We start from the raw sequence: 22720 nt of genomic DNA on the forward strand, positions 1-22720 counted from the left end.
AAGGGATGGGGCAGGGTGGAAAGTTGGGAGACGTGACATTGTGGGTACGGGAGAGAGAGGCTTAAGACCCAGGACTGCAAGGCCTGGAGAGGAAACCCCTGGGTGTCCCTGCATGGGTGCAAAGACCCCTCCCTTCCCAGCTCCTGCCTTGGTGGAGGTCCTTCTTCCCTTCTGCCCTTGCTGGGCTGGCGGCTCTGCCCATCAGCAAAAGTCAAGTTGAGTTCTCTATGAAATCTTCCTAGAGGAAAGATGAGCTATGTAAATGCAGTAGAGGTCATTACCTCCCGTGGACTCTGTCCATGGCCAGGGAGGGGGCTGGGCGGGGAGCTGAGAGGATCCCCCTCTGGAACTGCAGTTGGGCAGTGGGAGGGGCGGCAGGGGCTTCTCAGTTGTGGTTCAAGGGCATTGGGAGGGTCTCTTCACTTCCTCCAGAGCAGCCCTTGCCACTGGGTCACACAGCTCAGCCTGAACAGAGCAGCAGCTTTCCCCTTCCCAAGGCTCTGTAGGAAAGGGACATCGCTGCAGCCCCCTCCCGAACCACTCGGCGAGGCTTTCCATGGCCTGTCCACCTTGAATCCCTAACTGTGACGGGTCTGGAGAGGTCTGGGGGGACATTACCCCAAGACTGGAGGCAGAAGCAGGATGAATGATGGGGCCATTGCCCAGGTCTTCAGGGCTGGGCTGGTAGCTCGGGGTTCCTCTGGGTTCAAGGATTCTTCTGGAATTTTCTTGAGCCGCCTATATTTCACCAGCCTCTGCTCTCCCTCAGGGAGCCCGAGTGAGACTCTGGAAGCTGGCAGGGCTGTCACACGTGCTCACCTCAGCCCTGGCACGCATGGGAGAGCCCGGGCCTCCTGTCTTCCTAGCACAGTGGCAGGAAAGGGGTCGTGAAGAAGGATAACGGGTGTGTCGGACACGTGGGGGACACAGAATGATTTAAGCGACGGTTATGAAGTGGAAGTCAGTGGAGACTGTCCTGCCGTGGCCAGGGTTGTGGCACACGTGGTCTTCTCTCAGACACAGCTGCCACCTGCCCAGCCAGGTCCCCTTTTCTGTTCAGGTTTCCATCTCTGAGGGGATAGCCCTGAATACCGTAGGACCAACTCTTGTGCAAAGACAGACACTTTATTTTCCATGACGGGAGCTACAAGGCACCCATAGATATATGGGGGAGGGGGTGCTCTCTGCCAGCTCCCAGGCTGTGACCTTGAGAACTTGGGCGCTGTGACCTTGAGAACCTTGTCTGGATTCTGTAGTCTCCAGGGTGGGGCAGTGCCTGACCACAGGCTGGGTGGGCTGGTCTCAGCCAGTCCCGCCAGCCCAGGGCCGCTTCAGTCCGGTTTGGTTTTCTGGGTTGAAATAATAACCCTTCAGGCCCAACTTTGGCCAAAGATAATGATTCTCTGGCAGGGCCCCCAGCTGGGCGGGGTCAGGCACTGGTCCCTCATGGAGCAAAAATGGGCTTCTTTTCTGAGTCTTATCTTCTACCCTCATAGTTTGGTTTCCTTAGGACCCCAGGTCTGCTAGACAAACAATTCCAGATTCTTGGGGGTCTTAATGGGTTAGGGTTAGGGTTGAGGGCGGTGTGGGTGGGGTGGGAAAGACCACCCAGCTTCTCCAAGCCTCTTGGGGTGGCTGCCTGTTTGCATTCTTGACTCTCTGCTGCCCCCATGTGGTTACGAGGTCAGTTGCCGCCACAGTACTGTAGAGGGCTGTGTGTGTGTGTGTGTGTGTGTGTGTGTGTGTGTGTGTGTGTGTGTCTGTGTGTGTGTGTTGTTGTTGGAGCACAGAGGACTCAACAAGACTGGGGCTGAGGCAGAACCAGAGAGAGCCAGCTCCTGTGTCTGCTTGAGTGAGCAGAGGTCTAGCTGCCGCCACCCCCCAGGTGTGAGTGACACAAGTAACACCAGGGCAGCTGTGGGACACTCGCTTATGAGAAATTGAAAGAAAAGATGGAGCTGACGCTCATTTGCAATGGAAGGGATTAGACATCAAGATCATGAGGACAGCTGGGTCATCTCTGACCATGGGGGCAAGTTTACACTTGTTAACCTGCCTAACAACCAGGGCCATGTTGGCTGAAGAATCCAGGGCAGGTGGATCTAGCTTTGCCCTGGGAATAGTAGCTCAATAAGCTGTCAGGGAAATGGGGAAAGGAACAATATGGAGGGAAAGAGAGTCAGTCCATCCCTCCTTTGGTCCTCAATGCTGGCAACCCATCTGCTCTCAGGCCAGCCTCGGGCCAGGGCTCAGGAGTCCCGACCCCGTACCTGCGTTTGCCATGAAGCAGGGGTCACAGGTCTCTAGCTCAGGCTACTGTGTCGGGAGCGTCCAGGAGGATGGAGTCAGGGGTCTTCAGAGGTTATTTTCCTGTGGGGGGTCCTCAGATGTGGGTGTGCTTCAGGATCACAGGGAGCTTGTTAAGATGCCCACAGACGTCTGAGAAGAACAGCTCATCCTGTCTGTTGGCTTCCTTTAAGGTTAAAGAAACTGAGGCCCGGGTTGGGGGGGGGTGTCTGGATGAAGGTCACCGCTGAAGGTCATACTGAGTTCAAGGGTTTCAACTTGGTACTGCTCTCCTCCAGTCCAGGGGATTGGTCCATCAGGGTGGTAAGAGGCCTCTTGCTCAGGGTGGAGGGGGCATCCCCTGAGCAAGCCCACTGGGATGCCTAGGAAGACACACAGGACGCTCCCTCCCCTACATCCTTTCTGGGTCCTGCAGCAGAGCACCCACTAGGCTGATGACCTGCGAGGCTGGCTGGACAGTGTCATACTCCGCGAAGAGGTGGCACACATTCTCCTGGGACTCGGTCTGGCTCTTGGCCACAAACCCAAAGATCCTGATGGGAGAGGAGAGCCTGAGTGAGGGGTGGGACCCAGGGAGGTACCAGGCTGGCAGCAGCTTTCCTCCCTGCCCTTCCCCAGCCCAGCACCTCATTATGACGGGAGCCTCCCCTGTCAGACCGAGAGATCCCTGAGTTTAAGATCTGGGTTTCCCTCCTTTGGAATGGGGGCACCTGAGGACACGACCTGTGTACTCCCCATCAGAGTCAAAGCTTCCTGAGGCGGATGGTGTGTCTTGACCATCAGCCTGAGGCATCCTTACAGACTGAAGCCTGCGCCTCCCACATAAGACATCACGCTAGTGGCTCCCCGAGGGCCAGGGCCTGTGCCGTCTCCCATCAAACCCATGGTCTCTTAAGATCGGGGCGGGGCCTCCTTCCTTCCCGCACTCCCTCCCCATGTTGGGTCCAGGCCTCCCCGAGGGAGACCTCTCATGGCGACTGAGTGGAGAGGAAGGCCTTACCGGGAGGGCTTGCAGTATTTCTGCCACCTGTGGGAAAGGAACATGACAGTCCTGAGTACCAATTCTTTGCTCCATTTCACAGGAGTCTGGCTGAGCTTCGGGAGATAATGGCTAGTTGTGTCCCCACTCCCACCATGTCCCCCTCCCCTCATTCTGTTGCTCCTGACCCCTTGAGGTTCACAGGCTCTGTCTGGGATCCGAATCCCAGAGTCAGTGGGCAGCTAGGACCTGGATGGTCTGTTTAGTTTGGCCCAGACTTGAACTTACTTCCGTTGCTTGGGGTCCATGCCACAGAAGCGGAGGGTGGCGAAGGGGTAATGGCGCCGGAAAAACACCCTGGGAAGAGGCCGGGAGAGAAGGGGAGCTGGTGAGAGCCCGTCCCAGTGTCCTGCCCCGCCTCCACCATCTCCAGCTCCCTGTCCTCCAAGAAGCTCTCAGTTTGATGACCCCTGACAGGCTGCCGTGACCTTTCCCACTGCTGGGCCCGGGGCACGTGTTTGCACTTCTCTCCTTTCATGAAGTGCATCTGCCTTCTGTCCTACGTGTTGGGGTTTTCTACCACCCTGCTCCACTCCCACTGCCTATCATGTCATTTAATGAAGATAGGATAAGATAATTACATCTGGTCATCTCTCTCTTTTTTTTTTTTTTGGCTGTGCCACGCGGCTTGTGGGATCTTAGTTCCCCCACCGGGGATTGAACCGGGGCCCTCGGCAGTGGAAGTGCGGAGTCCCAACCACTGGACCACCAGGGAACTCCCAGCATCTGGTCATCTCTTATTCCTCCAGCCCAGGACCAGGATCCTGCTAGACTGAATCCCTGAGCCTGGGAAGGAGTGATCTCATTGGTCAGCCAGAGTCTGGCCTACAGGAGATGTTCCATCAGTGGATACAGATTTAATCAGTGCCCAATGACTATTGGTTAATTCCAAATCCATCAGTCATGATGAAGCGGGACTTTGGCAGGAGGTCATTGGACTGAGGCCCAGAGAAGGCAGGGAACTTGCCTGGAGTCACTCAGCACGTCACTGACCCTGCTGGGTTCAGTAGCCTGAACTCCATCTCCATTACTGCTCCACAGCCATCTCAGCCAACCCCTCCAGCTTACCCTGCCCAGCCCTTCAGCCCCAGGGCAAGGGAAGCCCCTTACTTCCTCTGGATGTCAGTCAGGGTGATGCCCTGCTCGGTGACTTTGAAGTGGACCACGGTGGGTGTGGGGAGGACATCCCTCGCCAATGTGGTTGAGATGGCCTTTTGCACAGCCAGGGCTCCGCTCAGGGTCTCCACGCTCACGGAGCTCAGGTACAGGGCATGGCAACCTGGGGGGTGCAGATACTGTGTTGGAGCCCTGCCAGAATCCACTGGGGGGGGGGGTGGAGGTCACCCAGGCCCTGGTTGGCCCTCTGCCCAGAGCCAGGGGATAGGAGTACCTTCCTTTTTTGGAAATCTAGCAGGGCTCCTCTTTGAGCCACCGGACAGGTGGGCAGGGAGTGTATGGGCCACTGAAATTTGCGGTCAACCCCAGGGGACTTTGGGGTCGTCTGTTGTTTGCATTGCTCTGGCCCCTGGCCTTCCAGCAGGGGGCAAGGGAGGGGATGGTGCCCCGTATGTAGGGGCGTCCAGTCAAGCCTTCCTCTGTCCCACGGCTGGTGCTGCCTCCACCCCTCCCCACCCTCCCCCTGGGGCCCTGGTTCCTTGCTGAGAGAAGGAAGAGGAGACAGGAATGGGGAGGGGGCCATCGTGCTCAGGGCACAGAGTAGGAGCTGCCACTCAGACGAGTGCTGACCCGTGCCTGGCCCTTGGACGTGAGGAGGAGCGACCCTTCCCCTGTAGAAGCCCCCAGGACTTGGACCTGACACTCCACAGAGAATCCCACCTCCAGGGCAGGTCCTTCAGACCCAGAGAGACCCCAGCACATCTGTGTGCCCCTCCCGAACCCGTGTGTGCAGGAGGGGGTGTAAGCCTCACTGTGCCCCTCCTCTCCTGCCCCTCTTCCTCCTGGCCCACTGCCTGCAGCCTCTCATCTCCTGGTTCACAGGGAGGGGGAGGAATGTGGCACCTTGTTAAAGATGAAGAAACAAAGCTGCAATGGGAAACACGTGTGGACCTGCGTGTGCGTGTGTGCGCAGGGCTGGGAGGTGCCCTGTGGGTGGTGGGCACCGCCACGCCCGGAGCCTCCCCCTGCCCCATACCACTCACCCGCAGATTTCTTCAGGCAGGAGGCCCGGCCGTCTGCAGAGGGGTCTGAGGCCCCGTCTCCACCTCCCAGTTCTGAGCCAAGGCAATGGAACAGGCCCCCAGGGGGCGGGGTGCAGTCAGTGGACCCCCCTCCTGGAACAGGCCTCCTTCAGCCCTTTGAACCTCTTCCACCTCCGCCCACACCTTCGGGAAGTGACTTGGCTGAGAAACCAGGTGTGATTCCTGTAATGAGGCAAACAGCCACCCCGGGCTCCCCAAACGCCTCGCTGGCAAGCCTTTTGATCCCTCCTGCCCCTCTCCCTCCTCCAGTTCCTAGAATGTGGCAGTGACCTGGCCTCAGAGGCCCCTGACCTCCTCATTCTTTGGGACCCCACCGGAAACCCAGGCCATTTTTGCAGAAAGCAGGGAGGCTCTCGCCATCACCACACCAGGGGCTCCCCTGGCCTTGACTCCTCTCCCAGAACCCCCCTAGCGGCTCTCCTGCACACCCTGAGGTGTGGGTGCGTCTGGGGGTGCATTGGGCTGTAACCTTTGGATGGGGCTTCCTGATCTGGGTTGGAGGTCTGACTCTGTGCCTTTGGGCAAGTTACTTAATGCCTTGAACCTTCCTTTCCTCCCTTCCCTCCTTCCCTCCCTCCCTCACTCCCTCCCTCCCTTCCTTCCTTCCTTCCTTCCTTCCCTCCTTCCTTCCCTCCTTCCTTCCTTCCTTTCTCCCTCCCTCTCTCTCTCTTTCTTTCTTTCTTTCCCAAATTTCACCCATTGATCATTTATTTGTTCTCATAATTCTCTTCCTTGATTTTCATGATACAGCCGTGTCCTTGCTCTCTGTTAGTTCCCTGAACACTTTGGAACAAGACAGTAAGAGAGACTTCGGTTCAAATTCGAACCTTCCTTTTCTTAGCAGTGAAATGGGGATAACGGCAATGCCTACTTCACAGGGTTGGAGCGAGCTGTGAATGAAGGAGAGGGTACCCAGTAAATGCTGGACCCGGAAGTAAAAACCAAACCTCGCCGAACGGGCAGATTTATGCTCCTTTCATCCTCCTGAGGAAGGAGCTACTCTTTCTCAGAATCTACTCTGCGCCAGGCACTGTGCCAAGAGCCTTGCCTGAGCTTTCTCGGTGCATCCCCACACCAGTCCTAGAAGTAGGTGTGCTGGAGACCGTGCTCATTTCATAGATGAGGAAATGGAGGCTCAGAGAGGTTGACCTTCTCAAATTCTCACAGCCAGGAAGTGATGTGGACCGACTCCAGAGCGTGCACTTTTTTTTCTTTTTTTCTTTTTTTTGGTCGCGTGGGCCAGCTTGCAGGATCTTTGTTCCCTGACCAGGGATTGAACCCGAGCCCTCGGCAGTGAAAGCGCCGAGTCCTCACCACTGGACCGCCAGGGAATTCCCCCGGAGTGTGCACTTTTAACTATGACCCTAAAATGATCCCTAAATAAGGTGAGAAGTGACCACCAGGAGCCTTTCTACTGAGAACAAACAGGTCTGGGGCCCCAGCCCACCTTTCTTCGGGATGATGAACTTGCAGGGCAGGGCCAGGGCCATGATGGAATGCTGGCACACGAAGGCAGAGAGGCTCCCTGCAAGGAAACAGGAGCCCGGCATAAGGAGGCCTTCCCCAGGCCACCCGCCCCGACCCCAGGGGCCTGGGGGCTGGAGATGCTCGGCTCACCGAAGTGGGGCTCCTCATCGGCTCCCTTGAGATGCACCCCTTTGGCAGAAGACTCGATGAGGAAGTGGCGGATGAGGTCGTTGCCATCCTCGCCTGGACAGAGGAAGCATGTGGATGGGAGTGCAACTCATTTCCTGACCCGCCTCCTCGGGGCCCATCCAGAGGTTAACTTGTCCATCCCCCTGCCTCTGGGTGGGGCAGCAGGTAGGAATCCTATCCTCAAGGCCTCCCACGAAGGAGGTGCCCACACCTTTGCTCAAAGGCTTCTGTGTCCAGTAATTCTTTTTTCAGGAGACCTTTCTTTTGGTTTCAACAGCCATCAGGGATGGCTGCCGGCGCTGTTTAGATCAAATCACAACTCTTTGGCCTGGTTTCCCTCTCCCCCTACCCACCCCCCCTCCCAGGTGCTATTATTCTTCACCAGATGGTCCCTGCTGGCGCCAGGCTGGCCCTGGAAGGGGGACCACGCCCCCTGCCTCTTCACCAGCCTGCAGCTTCCTGCTTTCTTTGCGCTCATTGGCAAGGCTTCCTTGATAACTAACGCTGCCCAGAGGTCACTTTCTTATTTAAACAGAGAGGCGTGGTGTAGAGAATGTGGATACGGGGTTTTTATCCTCTTGCTCTATCACTTGCTTGCTCTGGGGGGGGTCATTAACTCCCTCTGGGAGTGTCTGTTACCTCACCCATTTGTTGTGTGAGAGCTACTGTCAGTCCTGGGCCTTAGGTGAGGGGCTGTGACCCAGGTACCTTGTAATGTAATGCTGTGTTTCTACCTCTCTCCCCAGTGAGGTCTCCCCGGTGCCTTGCACAGTGCCTGGGGCAGGGTGGGTGCCCCATCGATGAGTGTTGTATGTGGGGTTAAGCTAGCACACGTGTTATTACTACATTAGGTTCCCTCACGAGAAATCCGGTCTGGACAGAGGTGGACACCCAGGAGAGAGCAGCCTGGAGAGGGGGCTGGGACCATCCTCCTCTTCCCACCATGAAGGTAGAGCAGGGAATCTGGGGACTCGGGGAGCCTCAGCGCTGGGGGGCAGTGGGGAGGGGGCTGAGGTAGGCCCTCCTCCCAGGAGTCATTATGGGACTGGCCCAAGGTCACCCCACAAGCCAGGGGCAGAGCGGGGATTGGAACCCACCACACCCTGTGGCCTCCTAGAGGTCTTGAGTGAGGACAGAGACAGGTGCCTACCTGATCGGTTCTGGGCAGGTGCAGGGGCCTCCTGCACCTTCAGGGCAAGACCGAAGGAGCCTCGGTATGAAGAACTGTCCCTCACGATGAAAGCCCCCGGCTCTTCCTTCCTCAGCAGCTCGATGGCTGAAACAATCCTTGGGTCAGAGACAGTCACCACGGAACCCAGACACCCTCTGTGCCTCAGCCCCATTGGGTCTTCATAGAGCAGATGGTACGGAATCACCTTTGGTTCCCAGGAAGTCCTTTCTATTGTCTAATCTCCAGCGTTCCTGCTGCAGTCATTATTTCCTCAGGTCATGGGGTTCACGGGACACCCCCCTTCCCTGGACCTGACATTTGCCGTTCCCTCCTCTACATGGACCCAGGGCCCCATCTGCCCCATGTGGGGTGCCAGGACCTGGACCTGATTCCTGGGTCACTCATTCCCTAAAACAGGGCTTCCCTTTACCTTGCTCTCGGGTGATGCTTGGCTTAAACCAGTATTTAGATGTGTCCATCACAAACTTCATGGTGGGCTGCATGTCCCTGGCAGGACCTGGAGACAGACAGAGGAGGGGGACCCTGTAGGCTGGGGAGAGGGGAGCTGAGAGACCCTCCCCCCTCCTCCGCCCAGCAGTCCAATTCAACCCACCCTCCCCTACCCCTACTCCATTGTATCTCCAGATGCCTAAAGGGGCAAAATCCCTTTAGGCTAAGTAAATGTGCTCTTTGAGATGCTAAAATGCCCATTTTCCTGGGTCCCAAAGGCAGAGAGCCGTGGTTCTCAGTTTCGGCATCTTGAAAAGGTGTGTCGTGGCCAGCTGAGAGTAACTCATTATAAAAAATGTACTGAGATCTGCAAATGATTTGTCCTAGGAACAGATCAGAGCAGCTTCAAAGGCACACTCGTCACCTCATTTTCTCTTGCTTGCACCGACGTGGCTTCCTGGGTGGGAGCGAGCAGCGGGGTAGAGTGAACATTTCACACCCCCCAGGAGTGCCTTGATGTCTGTGGCCCAGTGAGGACTGAGAGCCCCGGGAGCCTCGTGGCTGAGCCACGAGGGAGCCGTGGGCTCTGCTCCTGGGAGAGAAACACCCTGGGGGTGCTGAGGCTTAGCCTCTGTGTTTACTGCTTTGGGCTCTTGGTTGGCTTTGTTCTTTTTGGACGCCTGTAGTCACAGACTACGGGAAGCAGGGTGTTTGCTGTTTTGTGGTTTTTAGCTGTCTGAACTGGAATGCATTGTCTCCCGTTACCCTGTCCACCCCCTGGCTGTGTTCGTCATCCACCAATGTCAGCGTTAGGACTGACTCTCCTTCTCCCTCTCTTGGGTTAGTCATCGAGCCTGCTGCTTCCATATCCCGAGGGTCTCCTGGCTCTGTCTTCTCTCCTCCACCCTCTGGCCTGCCCTGGACCACTTTGTGATGAAAACCCAAACAGAACCAAAGAAAAACTGCTCTCCCTGCCAAGCCAGGCCCTGCAATCCATCTGCCACGCAGCTGCCAGAGTGATCGATTGAACGTGTGTCTCTGACCCCATCGCTCTCCAGTTTGAGAGTCTCTGACGGTCCCCTATTGCCTAAAGGGTAAAGTGCACTCTTTTGCTTGGCGTTCAAGGTCTTTCCCAATCTGGCCCCAAATTACTCCCAATGACCTCATCCCGCACCCAACATTCCAGTCATTTCCTAAGCACGCCACGTGCTTCCACACCTTCGTGACTGTGGCCTGGCTGTTCCTTCTGCTGGGTCTGCCCTTCCTCTCCTGCTCTGGCCGTGGACTTCTCTGATCCACTTTCCAGCCTTTTCAGTTCCCAGATGAAAAGTCTCACTCCTTCCTCTGTAGCCCCATAAGACTTAGAACATCTCTTTATCTCTGTGTTTATCCTACTCTACAGTGATCCTTTGGTTTTTTTCTCTCTTTCTAGACTGTGTCCCTACTATGTGGCACAATGCTAGGCACACAGTAGATACTTAATCAATGTGTTGACCTGCTGTTGCAGAAGCAAATGCATTGGTGCTTTGTCTATTCCCCATTAGCCAAACCTTATAAAGTGTGAGGTGCTGATTGGTTTACAACTTACCCTCTGGGGATGTGGTGAGAGGGGCATCTGGCAGGGTCTGGCTGTGGCTCCTGGTGGCTGGACAGGGGTTGCTGGAAGAAGTAGCCCCAGGGCAGACAAAGTCCTGGTGTCCTGGGGTCCTCTGTGACGGGGGAGATCCTGGTTCTGGGCAGCTGTTGATCAGCACGATAGGTATGTCCACCATGGAGTTGGTGATGGATGGGGGACAGCTGCTGGCATGTTCCTTGGCCAGTGGTGAGGAATGGGTTGCTCTGGGCTGGCCCATGCTTGGGGTGGGGTTGCTGGGGACCTGGAGGTCACTGGCTCTCGTATACAAGGACACCGGGCCAAGGCTGTGGAGGCTGGAGGAAGAGCTGGCTGGGCTTTCCAAGGATCTCGAAGATGACTGATGGCTGGAGATGCTGGAGCAGAGGAAGGACTGGCTGTGGCATGGGGAGAGCACCAGACAGGCAGAGTTTTAGCGGGTGGGGGTGGACACTTGGGGGCCAGAGCTAGGCTCTGGAATTTAGTGATCTAGGTACCCACGGCTTTGGTCAGAGTAGTGCATACTCCACCCACCCCCCATAGCCCTGAGCAAAGGGTATGCCCACTTGATCCCCAAGGGATGCTGAAGGATACAGGAGTGTACCTGCATTGCAGGGTCTGTGGTCAATTAAAGTAGCCAGTGGGCTGGCCCCCTGCAGGTCACATGGGCTTAGGCTAGACTCTATTCCCTCTGCCTTCCCAGCTAGGCAGGTCCAACTGAGTTGTCACACCAGCCCCCCAGCACTCCCAAGAATCCTGCACACAGGCTGGACCTGAGCTGGACCACGTCCATGGCCCATGCAGACGGAATTCCCCAGCTGGAGGAAGAGAAGGAGGCCAGCTCTGCATCCAGCCAGGCTTCTCCCTGAGCTCAGAGGCCTGTGCCAGCGGGCATGGCTGTGGAATCCCAGTCTCCTTGCCAGGGACTGCCTTGGCACAGTGGCTTTGGAGTTGGTATGGGGGACAGAGGTCCTGGGGTTTGGTCTTCCTGGGCAGGATGGGTATGCGTGTGGCTCTGCTCTGAGGCCTGCAGAGAATTGGGCTGGGGCGATTGTAAATAATGCCCAGGCAGGTTTGTCTCCTTCCTGCTAGATTTTGCCAGGAACAAAGACGAAGGAGGTTTTTCTTTCCTGGATGGTTCATCCCAGACCCCCTGATTCTGTTTACATCCTGTGTTTGGGTTTTTTTTTTTTTTTTTTTTTTTTTTTAAAAAAAAACCTTCCTACAGATGGGCTGTAGGAAGGCTGGAAAGGATACAGGTGAGCCTCATTAATGCAGTGGTTCTTTTCCCGAGAGGTAGGTAGAAGTCAAGATTTTTGTATATTGAATCATATTCTAAATGCTTGAGAAAAGCTTGAGAGCCAAATGGCTGTGATGGCATAAAAAAGAACATTCACTTTTATTTTTGGTACGTGCCCAGATTTTGCTCACAAAGAGTAGGGTGTCCCTCTGTGATTTTAAGATGTGTGTGTGTGTGTGTGTGTGTGTGTGTGAGTTGTGGAGGCAACGTCAGAAGCCGCAGTGGGAGTGACCTACCTTCCAAACACGTAACTGACATCAGATGCTGGGCTGGCTGACAGCATGGAGACCCTGCCCCCCAGCCCCTTCTCCAAGGCTGGGGAAGCCACCAGTGGGGAGCCCAAGCCATGGCGGCCTGAGGCCTTGTTTCCCATTCCAGGGATGGAGATGCTGGGAGAGGGTGGGGGATGAGGGGAGGGGGCCTCCGAGGGGGGAGAGGGGCGCTGGTGCCCCCTGCCCTGGCTCCCGGAGAAGATGAGGCTCTCGCTGCTGCTCTGAGTCTCTCGGGGGATGTCTCTGGAAAGGAGAAGGGCGCCACGGCCAGGGGAGCCGAAGGGTGGGGTGACAGACGGGCTGGAGCAGCTCTGGGGGCCGTCGTGGCACCTTGATCTGGTCGAGGTCACCTCGATGTACTTTATATCTTTGGGGAGAGAAACAGAGCATTGGTGAAACCGGGGAGACTGTACTCGCAGAACAAGGATGCTGGAAGGGTCCTCAGGACCATCTGGTCTCCCCTTTCTTTATACATATATATACACACGTATATATATATATGTATATATATATATACACACACACATATATATATATACACGTATGTGTGTGTATATATATATATATTTTTTTTTTTTTTTAAATTTTTTGGCCAAGCTGCGTGGCATGCGGGATCTTAGTTCCCTGACCAGGGGTAGAACCCGTGCCCCCTGTAGTGGAAGCATGGAGTTTTAACTACTGGACTGCCAGGGAAGTCCCTCCCCTTTCTTATACAGATGAGGAAGTTGAAGCCCAGAGAGAAGTTTGTTGGAATCAGGATCAGCATTCAGCTCCACCTTCAGGGCCCAGTTTCAAAGTCACCCTCTCTGTGACATCTTCCCTTGGGTGGGGAGAGGCAGTGCCATGAACACGGGTCCTGGAGGTAGACAGACCTGGGTTTCAGATCTGGCTCTGCCACTTACTCTCTGAGAGAGCTTGGCCAAATGACTTCACCACCTAGAGCCTCAGTTTCCACGCCTGTAGAATGGGGCAGCTATACCCAGCCTCTTAGTGTTACAGTAAGGATGAACTGAGATGAATGTAGGCGGCACAGCACTGCATCTGGCACATAGTAAGTCCTTTAAAACTGGGAGATCCTCTCCTTCGCGTGGGTTCCACTCCGCAGGCTGAAATGACTGCACCAGTCACATCTTCGGACGCCCCTATCACTCAGGCCTGTGAAAGCTGTTTCTATGTCTGCGCCTGCAATGCAGGCAGGGGTTCTCAAGCTTTGGTTGCATGCTAGAATCACCCGATGAGCTTTTAAAGGTTCTAAAGCCCAGGCTCCATCCGGTGCCAATTAGACCAGAACCTCTGGGGGTGGGCCCAGGCCTCAGGGTGGCTTAGCTCCTCAGCTGATTCCAGTGTGCACTGGGCCGCGCCGCTGTGGTCCCCAGCCCAGCGGCACCACTTCACCTGCGAGCTGAGAAGTTATGCAGAATCTCTGGCTTCACCCCAGGCCTGCTGAATCAGAATCTGCATTTTAGCGAGATTCCTAGCGATCTGGGTGCACCTTGGAGGTTGAGGAGTTCGCTTTAGGGTTAGCTTTAGAGCGAGAACTCTCTGGGGGCAGGGCATGCCGCCTTACTGAGCTGTGGGCCTCTTAGCACCCCAGGCTGCTGACTCACCCTGATGCTCTTTCCATTCCCCAATGGGGGCATCTAGGACTCTTGTTCTGAGACCTTGTTTCTTCCTAGAGTGGGGCGACCTGTGGTTCTCCCATGGTGAGGATGGGCACCTCTCCTCCTGACTTGGGGGGAGGGGAGCTGTCCTCGGTGCTGTTCTAGGAAAGGTGGCGGAAGATGGGGGTTACCCAGCTTCTCCCTCTGGAGGGCTGTGAGTCCTGCCTCTGGCTTCCCAGGATGGAATCTGGGGCAGAGTCAGTGGGAAATTGCACCCTCAGCTCCTGTCTGCCAGCCTCCCACCCCCTTGGGCTCTGGCACACGCACCATCCCCCCACCCAGCGTGACTGTGGAGTCCCTGCCTGCCCCAGCCCGCTCCTGGGGAGGACCTTCTGGCCCTGCTCATGGCTACTGCCTCTGTCTGAGCCTGCGTGGGCCAGGTGGGGGTGGAAGATTGCATCAGATGAGGGGCGCTGGCATGCTGTCCCAGCAGGTAGAGGAACAGGCCTGGCTTTGTCGACAAACCTGGGTGTGAGTCTTGGCTTTGCCACTTTCCCGCCAAGAAGCATCAGGTAATTCTCCTAACTGCTCTGAGCCTCAGTTTCCTCATCTGTAAAATGGGGATCTAAAACCACCTTTCCAGGGTTGCGGTGAGGATGAAATACACTGATGAATGGAGCCTGGAGCCTGGTCCATGGTGGGCTTCGAGGAGCATCTCCTGCCTTCCTGCTTCTGGGGGGCAGTATTGGCCAGATGGCTAATACTCTCTGGCTAAGGTGGGGGGTCTCACTGCTGAGGGCAAGAGTAGAATATCTGGCACAATGTATTGTGGGATCTGAAAGAGAGGAAGTCTTGGAATGGGGTGGATTCTTCTGTGAGGTTGGCAAGCACAACTTTTTGTTTTTTTTTTAAATAGGATTTTATAGTGTTTATACCCATAATCCTCTCAAGCCTCACAAGAGCCTTTATGCCCAGTGCCAGCAGGCGTTGCTTTTACAGAGGAGGAAACTGAGGCTTGGAGAAATGTGGCGGTGGAGCTCACATTTATTGCACCGTTTTTAATGAAGGCTGGTATTTACTGAGTGCTGTGCACCAGCACTGCTACAGACACGTTACCCGTGTTAGTTCTTTTAAACCTCATGACTCGATCGAAGTAGGAAACATTCTTAATTCCATGTAACAGATGAGAAATCAAGGCTCAGAAAGGTTGAAGAAACTGAGCCCTGCTCCTGTGCTCTGTCTGGGGGCGGGGTGGGCTCTTCCACGGGGAGGGACTCCTCAGGACCCTTTCCCAAGACCTTGACCGTGAGAAGGTGGCTGGCTGCTTTGGAGGGGGGGCGTCTCTCGGCCTGGCGAAGCTCTGGGTCCTACTCACAGGGTCATCCAAACACCTACCAAAGAAAGGCCTTGCTTGGGGGCCAGGCAAGTGGAGGCTGCCCGGAAGGGAGGGAGGGGTCCTAGAGCTGTGAGTCACTTCCGCTGCTGCCCCCGGGGTGGATGGGGCTGGGCAGGTGGAGGGCCGACACCCTATCACCTGGGAGCAGCGGCTGTTTACAGGCCCGCGGGGCAAGTCTGAGCAGTGCTGGGTGGATGCAGGCGCCTGGCACCAGGCCAGGTGGGTGGAGGGTTGGAGAGACGGTTATTAAACACCCTTCACTTGGGATTGGCAAACCGCCTTGCCTGGCAGAAATTCTGGAAAATAAAATGCGGGGCCCTGTTCCAAAGATGGGGAGGGGTGGCGGAGAGGATAAAGGAAGGGATATGGTATTTGCTTCCAGAAGCCATGTTCCCTGTGGGACTGGTACCTCCTCCCCCTTCCCCCCAGGGTAAATCTGAAGGAGGGTAAGCAAGAGGCAGAGGCAGGGAGCTGGATGAAGGTTTGGGAGCATTAGGGCGGTGGAGCCTCCCTGAAGCCCTGGAGGGCAGGAAACTAGCTCCAAGGAAGAGAGAAAGGCAAGAACGTGGACTTTGGAGCCCAGAGGCCCGGGCTTTGAGCTGACCTACCACTCACTAGCTGTGTGACTGTGGCCATCGCTTCCTCTCCTTGAGCCTCAGTCTTCTCATCTGTAAATGAGGTTTCCAGTATTTCCTTCACAGGGTAGATGCTGGAATTACGTGTTACAAAAATCTATCTGGACATTTTTAGGGGAGGGATCGACACTAGATTGCTGATGTTTAATTTTTGCTTTTGCCAAGTTAGGACAAAGAGAAGCAGTGAACGTCTGCTAGCATCACAATTATAGAACGTCTTCCACTTAACACCCCAAAAGTAGGATGGATGAGAGTGCAAACAGAGGAGTTCTACACACTGGATACGTCTGGCTGGATGAAAACTCACTGCGGTGCCATGGGCTGGGAGAGCTTTGTCACCAGTAGCAGTGGTCTGAGGGGAGGGTTTGGGGAGCAAGGTGCAACCACCACAGTGACATGCAGGATCTCGCTATTCTTAGCGATGGCAGAGAACTTTCTAATGGGGAGCTGACTTGCTGGTTGTCCGAGGAGGTAGTGAGCTCCCAGGCATCACAGGTGTCCAGGCAGAGGTTGGAGGAGAGGATTTTTAAAAATTCCATCAGAAGGAGCGAGGGCAGAGCTAGGTGGCTTCATCAGGACCCTCTGACCACCGCTGCTCTCTGGCACCCCCTGCTGCCCAGAGTCTGGTGGACACATCCTCACGTTGGCAGGTTGTGCCCAGGGCATCTGAGAACGCAGACAACTGCCCATCGGTCCCTTGGAGGAAGGGCCCTGTTATCAACACCCTTACCCTGTACAAGCGCACGCCCTCCAGAGGTTGGTCCTGCCCCAGCTGGCCTTGAGTGTGTGGAAGCCCTGCCCTGGGGCATGAGCGTTAAAGTCCTGGGCTTGCTCTGGCCAGTGATAATTAGTCCCAAGCCACCTTTCCTGCAGAGACATGCCCACGACTGGCCTTAAGAAGCAGGAAGACTCTTGAGGGATGGAGGTGGTTCTTTTAATAGGCCTGTCAGGCAGTGCTTGGTGGGAGGGGCAGAAGGCCGGCTGGAGACCAGGAGCCCAGATGCCAGAGGACCTGTGTGCCGGGCTGACCTCCACCCCAGAGCCTGAACCTGTCCTGGGGCTGGTCTTAGTCGCAACCCCAATGTTGACTACAAACAGCCACCATTTATCATGCCCTACGGTGTCCCAGGATTTGTGATAAACACCCATCAAATGTTATTTTTTCAATCCCTGCAACACCCTTTGAAGTGCAAACTCATCTCTATTTTACAGATGAAGAATCTGAGACGCAAAGAAGTGAAGTAAACAGCTTGTGTAAGGTTTGCCTGATTCCAGTGATTAGGCTAGACTGGCTCCTTCCTCAAGTCCATCAACCTCAGTCTTTTTGTTTGTAAAATGGGGATAAAATATTCGTCTCATGGAGGTGGATTGGGAAGATCAAAGATTCAATTATTAAGAGCTCAGCACGGTGCCTGGACAGAGTGATAAATGCTCAATAAGTAGAAATTCTCCTGGATCCCATCTCTAATCCTCACCACACCCTCTAACCCACGCTGGTTAAACCCCTGGAGGCCTCAGTCTTCCAGCCTGTCTAATGGGGCTGCTGCTCCGTGACCCTCATCCTCAAAGTGTACTTGAAACTCTTTGGGAAACTGAAGCCAGATGCAGAGATTTCTGGATACGCTTGGACGTGGTGGTATCCTGGAGTTGGCTTGAACCAGCTCATGAAAGCTGATTGTTAAATTTTCAAGATTTTTTCCAGTTGGTTGCTAAATTATATGAACATTGTAAGTTTGTGTAGTTTAATCTTTAGTAATGGCTAAACCATTACTAAAGATTAAACTACACAAACTTACAATGAAATAACATATTAAAAACAAAAGTAATAAACACTCAAAAATTCATCACATCCCAATTATTTACTGTATTTACTATTATCTATACTTGAAGTTATTTACATTTATTGTTATTAGTAAGGTGAAAATACTATTCCTATAAAAATTTCAGGGTGCCAGGTTAGGACCTAAGAGAGACACCATAGAACAGTGAGATTCAGGGACACCACATTTATCAAGCTCTTATTTATATGCATGGCATTGTATAATATGCTTATCCATATTAGCTTATTTAAATTCTCTGAAAAATTACATAAAACAGGTATCCATCACTTTCCAAACTCAAGAACCAAGTAGAATTGGACAGTGAGGGCTACTTATATTTATCTCTTTTGTAGAGCAGAGAAAACAGGGAGATCAAGTAACTTGTTTAGAGCTGCACAGCACTCCTCAGTAGGACACTGTCCCCTGCTCCTCTGATTTGATAGAAAACTCCTTCCTCATGAGGTCTGGTCCCCAAGCCCTCCTCCTGGCACTGTGCCCCAGTTCCTTACCCAAAGCTTCAGGCTCTTCTTTCTTTCTCCTCGAGGTAGTGCTCTGGGTGGGCTCAGCCCAGGGGCCACCAGGCCCTGGAGGGAGCAGCTGGAAGGTGGGGTCCAGTTCCAGAATCATCTGGTTGAGGCTCTCCAGCGAGAAGTCAATGTAGGAGTCAAGGTCCTCCAGGGCTCCCGAGGCCTGCTCCCCAGGGGACTGCGGGAGGCAGCTGGCTTTGGCTCCAGCCTGTGGGGCCTGCTGGAGCCTGCTGGGGGGCTCCTTGCTGGGCATGGGGGCCATCAGGGCCTGAGCTCCCCAGCCTTCTGTGGTGTAGTAAAGACACTGGGGCGGCAGGCCAGGGCTGGGTGCTGGGTGCAGGGCCCTCCTGGGTTCCTCACAGGGAGCCAAGCCGACTGCGGGGCCTCCTGCCAGCAGGGGGCTGGACATCACCTGGGACATAGTGGGGGTAGTGACCTGGCAGTTTACCTCCGGCTTCCAACCAGCCTCACATCCCACAGATGTCACTTGCCAATCAGGAGCTCTTGGGACCTGAAAGAAGCGGAGGTGGGGGCGAGGGTGGGAACTGAGTAAATTCTGTAGATGAAGCCCCGGGCTCCCTTCCCCCCACACAAAGGCATATTTATTCACTCATTTAAAAGCATGGCTGCTGGAGCCAGTCTGCCCCAGGTTTGCATCCTGGCTCCACCACTTACTAGCTGTGCAACGTTGGGCAAGTTAATTAACTTCTCTGTGCCTCGGTTTCCTTATCTATAAAATGAGCTAATATTTGTAATATGTTTAGAATATGCCTAGCACATAATAAACATTATGCAAGTGATGATTAAATAAAATAGCTTCAATAGACGTTTGTTGGCTACTTACTATGTCTCAGCCTTATTTATTAAATACATACTAGCTAATATTTACTGAGTAATTACTATGCACTTATGCCCTAGTATTTACACATAAAACCTTTAAAAATCCTCATAACAACCCTATTAGTAGATGCTATTATTATTCCATTTTATAATGGGAGAACTGAGATACAGAGAGGTAAGTAACTTGCCCAAGGGTCATCAGGCCAACAGGTGTCAGAGCAGGACTGGACCCCAGACTGCGTGATGTCAGGGCCCCTGCACTTAGCTGCTACTCCATGTGGGCCAGTTGGTGAAACAGACAGGTAAGCAGGTGAACAATCATAAACAGTGCCATCGGGGAGGAGGGGAGGTGGGGAGGCAGAGGGGACTCTGTAGGCACTAGTGGGGGAGGTCAGGGAGGACTTCCTGGAGGAAGGGATACATAAAGGGAGACAAGAAGGAAAAGCAGGAGCTGGCTGGGCGAGCCAGGTAGGGGTGAGGAGGCAGGTGTATTCAGAGGCCTGATGGACAGGGGAGATATTGAGCATCTGGGAAACAGAGAGAACCTAGGGTGGATGGAGGGGAAGTTGGGGTGGGGAAGGCAGTCTGGCCAGACCCTGCAGAGCCTTGCAGGCTGGGCTCAGTAGTGCTGACTCAACCCCGAGGGCAATGGTGAGCCACAGAACAGTTTTGATCTGAGGAGTGACATCATCAGATGATATTCACTCCCTGGGGGCTCATCTGGTAAAAGATGTCTCAACTTCCTCATTTCTCTTATGTGGGAAGTTCTTCCCCTTGTCTAGCCTTAATGCCACATGTTAGTGGTTTCTTACAGGAAGTAAGAGGTTCTGGAACAGAGGCTGCCAAGAAAACTGTAAGGAGCTGGGATATGCTGGTTGTGCTACCACTGCCTGCTCTGAGCCTCACTGGCCCCAACCCCCCACTCCGACCAAGGTACCCTCCAACGCCTCTTCTCTCTTCTTCTTTTTTTAAATTTTTTTATTTTTTAACATCTTTATTGGAGTATAATTGCTTTACAACGGTGTGTTAGTTTCTGCTTTATAACAAAGTGGATCAGTTATACATATACGTATGTTCCCATATCTCTTCCCTCTTGCATCTCCCTCCCTCCCGCCCTCCCTATCCCACCCCTCTAGGTGGTCACAAAGCACCGAGCTGATCTCCCTGTGCTATGCGGCTGCTTCCCACTAGCTATCTATTTTACGTTTGGTAGTGTATATATGTCCATGCCACTCTCACTTTATCACAGCTTACCCTTCCCCCTCCCCATATCCTCAAGTCCATTCTCTAGTAGGTCTGTGTCTTTATTCCCATCTTACCCCTAGGTTCTTCATGACCTTTTTTTTTTTTCCCTTAGATTCCATATATATGTGTTAGCATACGGTATTTGTTTTTCTCTTTCTGACTTACTTCACTCTGTATGACAGATTCTAGGTCCATCCACCTCACTACAAGTAACTCAATTTCGTTTCTGTTTATGGCTGAGTAATATTCCATTGTATATATGTGCCACATCTTCTTTATCCATTCATCCATTGATGGACACTTAGGTTGCTTCCATGTCCTGGCTATTGTAAGTAGAGCTGCAATGAACAAGATGCCTCCACCACATCCTGCTTTAGAGTCAGACCCTAGTGTTGGAAAAGGCATTGCGACCAGCCTGGGGCAAATGAAATGAATGCGAACTCTCGAGTCTGAAGATTCAGTTTCGAATCCCAGCTCAAACAGTTCCTTAAGGTGTAACTCTGACCCTCAGTTTCCTCATTTGTGAGATGGGAATAAGAATTCCTGCCTTGTCCCCTCCTGGAGGGTGGTGTGGAAGCAGCAAGGTCTTGCTTGTGAAACCAGTTGGACAATTCTAAATATTACTTGGAAATAAGGGCTTATATATCAATAGAATATAATACCTTCATAATAATAAATAATAATAGCTCCCATTTTTTTGAGCTCTCACCATGTACCAGGCACTGATTTTCCCTATGGTAACTCTTTTTAATCCTCTCATAACCCTAGGAAGTACTGCATCCCTATTACCAGCCCATTTTACAGATAAAGATACTGAGATTCAGAGAGGTTAAGAAATCTGTATCGGCCACATGTCCAGAAAAGTGGTAGAGCTGGGATTCAAACGCAGGCTGTGGACTTTAGACTCTTAGCTCCTTATACCACATAGAGTTCAAATGCCGAGGAACACCTGAGGTCCAGAGAGGGGGTGTGAGTTGCCCCAAGTTCGCACAGTAAGTTAATGAGAAAAGCCAGAACCCTCTTCTCCCCCACGGCTCCTACCAGCCCTGTTGCCAGACTTCTCCTTGGCCAGGCCCTGGAGGGGGCGGGCGCATCCCAGGCTCGGGAAGCGTGTCTATAAATGGCAGTGGAAGGGAATGGGCCTCCGAGCTTCTTTCTGGGGGCAGCTGAGGACATGGAGCTTTGGCTCCAAGTGGCCTGGGTTTGTTGGGGCAGGATCTCAGCACACCCTGCAGGGTTTTTGGCTGGGCCTCAAAGAGGAGCCTGAGGTTACGGTCCTTAGGGAGCACACTGGGGACCTGGGTCCTCCCCCAGGACCAGGACCCGGACCCAGTATGTCTGCCTACTGATTTGGAAACTGCTTTTGTTCCACGCTGGGCAAGTGTCCGTTCCTCTCTGGGCCTCAGTTGTCCCATCTGTATAATGGGAATGTGATCATAACAGACACTTAAAATGTACTCATTTCATTTTCTCAATGGTTCCTTTGAAAAAGGTACTCTTCCTGTGGGGCTGGAGAGGTTAAGGGATTTGCCTGGGGTCATACAACCCACAGAACCCAGTAGTGGAACTGGGATTTGAACCCAGGTGGTCTTGGCTCCAAGTCCCACACTCTATGCCACTGCTTCATAGATTTAAGATACCTTTCACCTCTCTCTGCCCATTCTGGGATTCCGGAACCCAGTGGGACAGGCCTGGGATTGAGCAAAGGGCAAGCAGCCCCTTGGAATCTTCTTCAAACTCTTCTCACTTTTAACACTCCCTGAAGCACCACTGGACCTCCCAGGGCTGGTCTCACTCCTTTTTTCCTGGACACCTTCCCTCTCCTGTCCCCACCAGCACACTTCTCTAGCTCTTTCCTTCCTGCTCTAAAGGTGAAGGGAAGGTCCCTGGGCTCAGTGCTGTGTGTATGTATATAGGCGGGCTGTAGTGGGTAGGGAGGGCCCCTTTTTATAGGACCCGCCCACTCACTGGACGGGAATCTCTTTCTTTGTTCCCAAGGGCTCTGGAGGCAGGGGGATCCTGATTCCTGGGCAAATCCCCTCATCCATTTCATTGCCAGCTTCTTCTCCTGACTTACTCTTTCCCTTCTACAAGCCCAGGTCAATGGAGGGAGAGGGCAGCAGAGGGGGAAGGCTGAATCTCTCCCCAAAGCACCTTGTCCCAGTAGCCCAATTCCCCACCCCACCCCCTTGCTCGAAGAGTGGCTTTGATTGTCCCATGCTCTCCACCCAGACCCAGTGAAGCAGACCCTGGGACAGCAGGCAGGGACCCGCAGGACCATCGCAGGCCATGCCGCCACCCCCTGGATTCCTAGTGGCCTCTGAAGGGCCCAGCACGGGGGCTCAGCTCACGGCCAGGCCCCAGGGACTCCGGGCTGGGAGGCAGGAGGCTGGGTTCTGGGTCCATTCCCTTCCCAAGCCTCGGGGGCCCCCCGGGCAAGCCTCTTCCCCTCCCTGGACCACGGTTCTCTCATCTGTACACTGAGGGCTACAGATTAAGTTCTCCCAAAGTGCAGAACTCGGGTCTGTGGTCCCGAGACCATCTTCCGCTCATGCCCAGCCCCTCCCCCATTTCTCTCCACCTTCACTCCGAGCCCCAGGAGAGGTGGAGAAGCTGAGCCTCCCTCTCTT

At 54.0% G+C, this 22720-nt stretch overlaps 1 protein-coding gene across 6 annotated transcripts in view; it reads right to left on the bottom strand.

Moving 5' to 3' along the window:
- Positions 1–22720, bottom strand: part of TNS4 (tensin 4) — a 32806-nt gene that overhangs the window by 9932 nt on the left and 154 nt on the right. The window contains exons 1-13 of one of the 6 annotated variants that reach the window (XR_014238509.1): positions 20256–22680; positions 17988–18516; positions 11991–12393; positions 10431–10852; positions 8823–8942; positions 8372–8497; positions 7183–7275; positions 7013–7090; positions 5506–5577; positions 4457–4625; positions 3575–3643; positions 3308–3334; positions 2271–2840 (exon numbers count right to left, since the gene is read on the bottom strand). Coding sequence is in view for 5 of the 6 variants with exons in the window: in XM_082372248.1 (XP_082228374.1) it covers positions 2699–2840; positions 3308–3334; positions 3575–3643; positions 4457–4625; positions 5506–5577; positions 7013–7090; positions 7183–7275; positions 8372–8497; positions 8823–8942; positions 10431–10852; positions 11991–12393; positions 17988–18516; positions 20256–20495 (2490 nt within the window). In the remaining variant the exon portion in view is untranslated. Of the gene's footprint in view, positions 1–1965; positions 2841–3307; positions 3335–3574; positions 3644–4456; positions 4626–5505; positions 5578–6209; positions 6456–7012; positions 7091–7182; positions 7276–8371; positions 8498–8822; positions 8943–10430; positions 10853–11990; positions 12394–17987; positions 18517–20255; positions 22690–22720 lie in introns of those variants that run through there. The other 5 variants (XM_082372248.1, XM_082372249.1, XM_082372251.1 and 2 more) reach the window with 5 other exon arrangements.

This window comes from Balaenoptera borealis, assembly GCF_965194805.1.
Source record: "Balaenoptera borealis genome assembly, chromosome: 20".
Taxonomy (NCBI): Eukaryota; Metazoa; Chordata; class Mammalia; order Artiodactyla; family Balaenopteridae; genus Balaenoptera; species Balaenoptera borealis.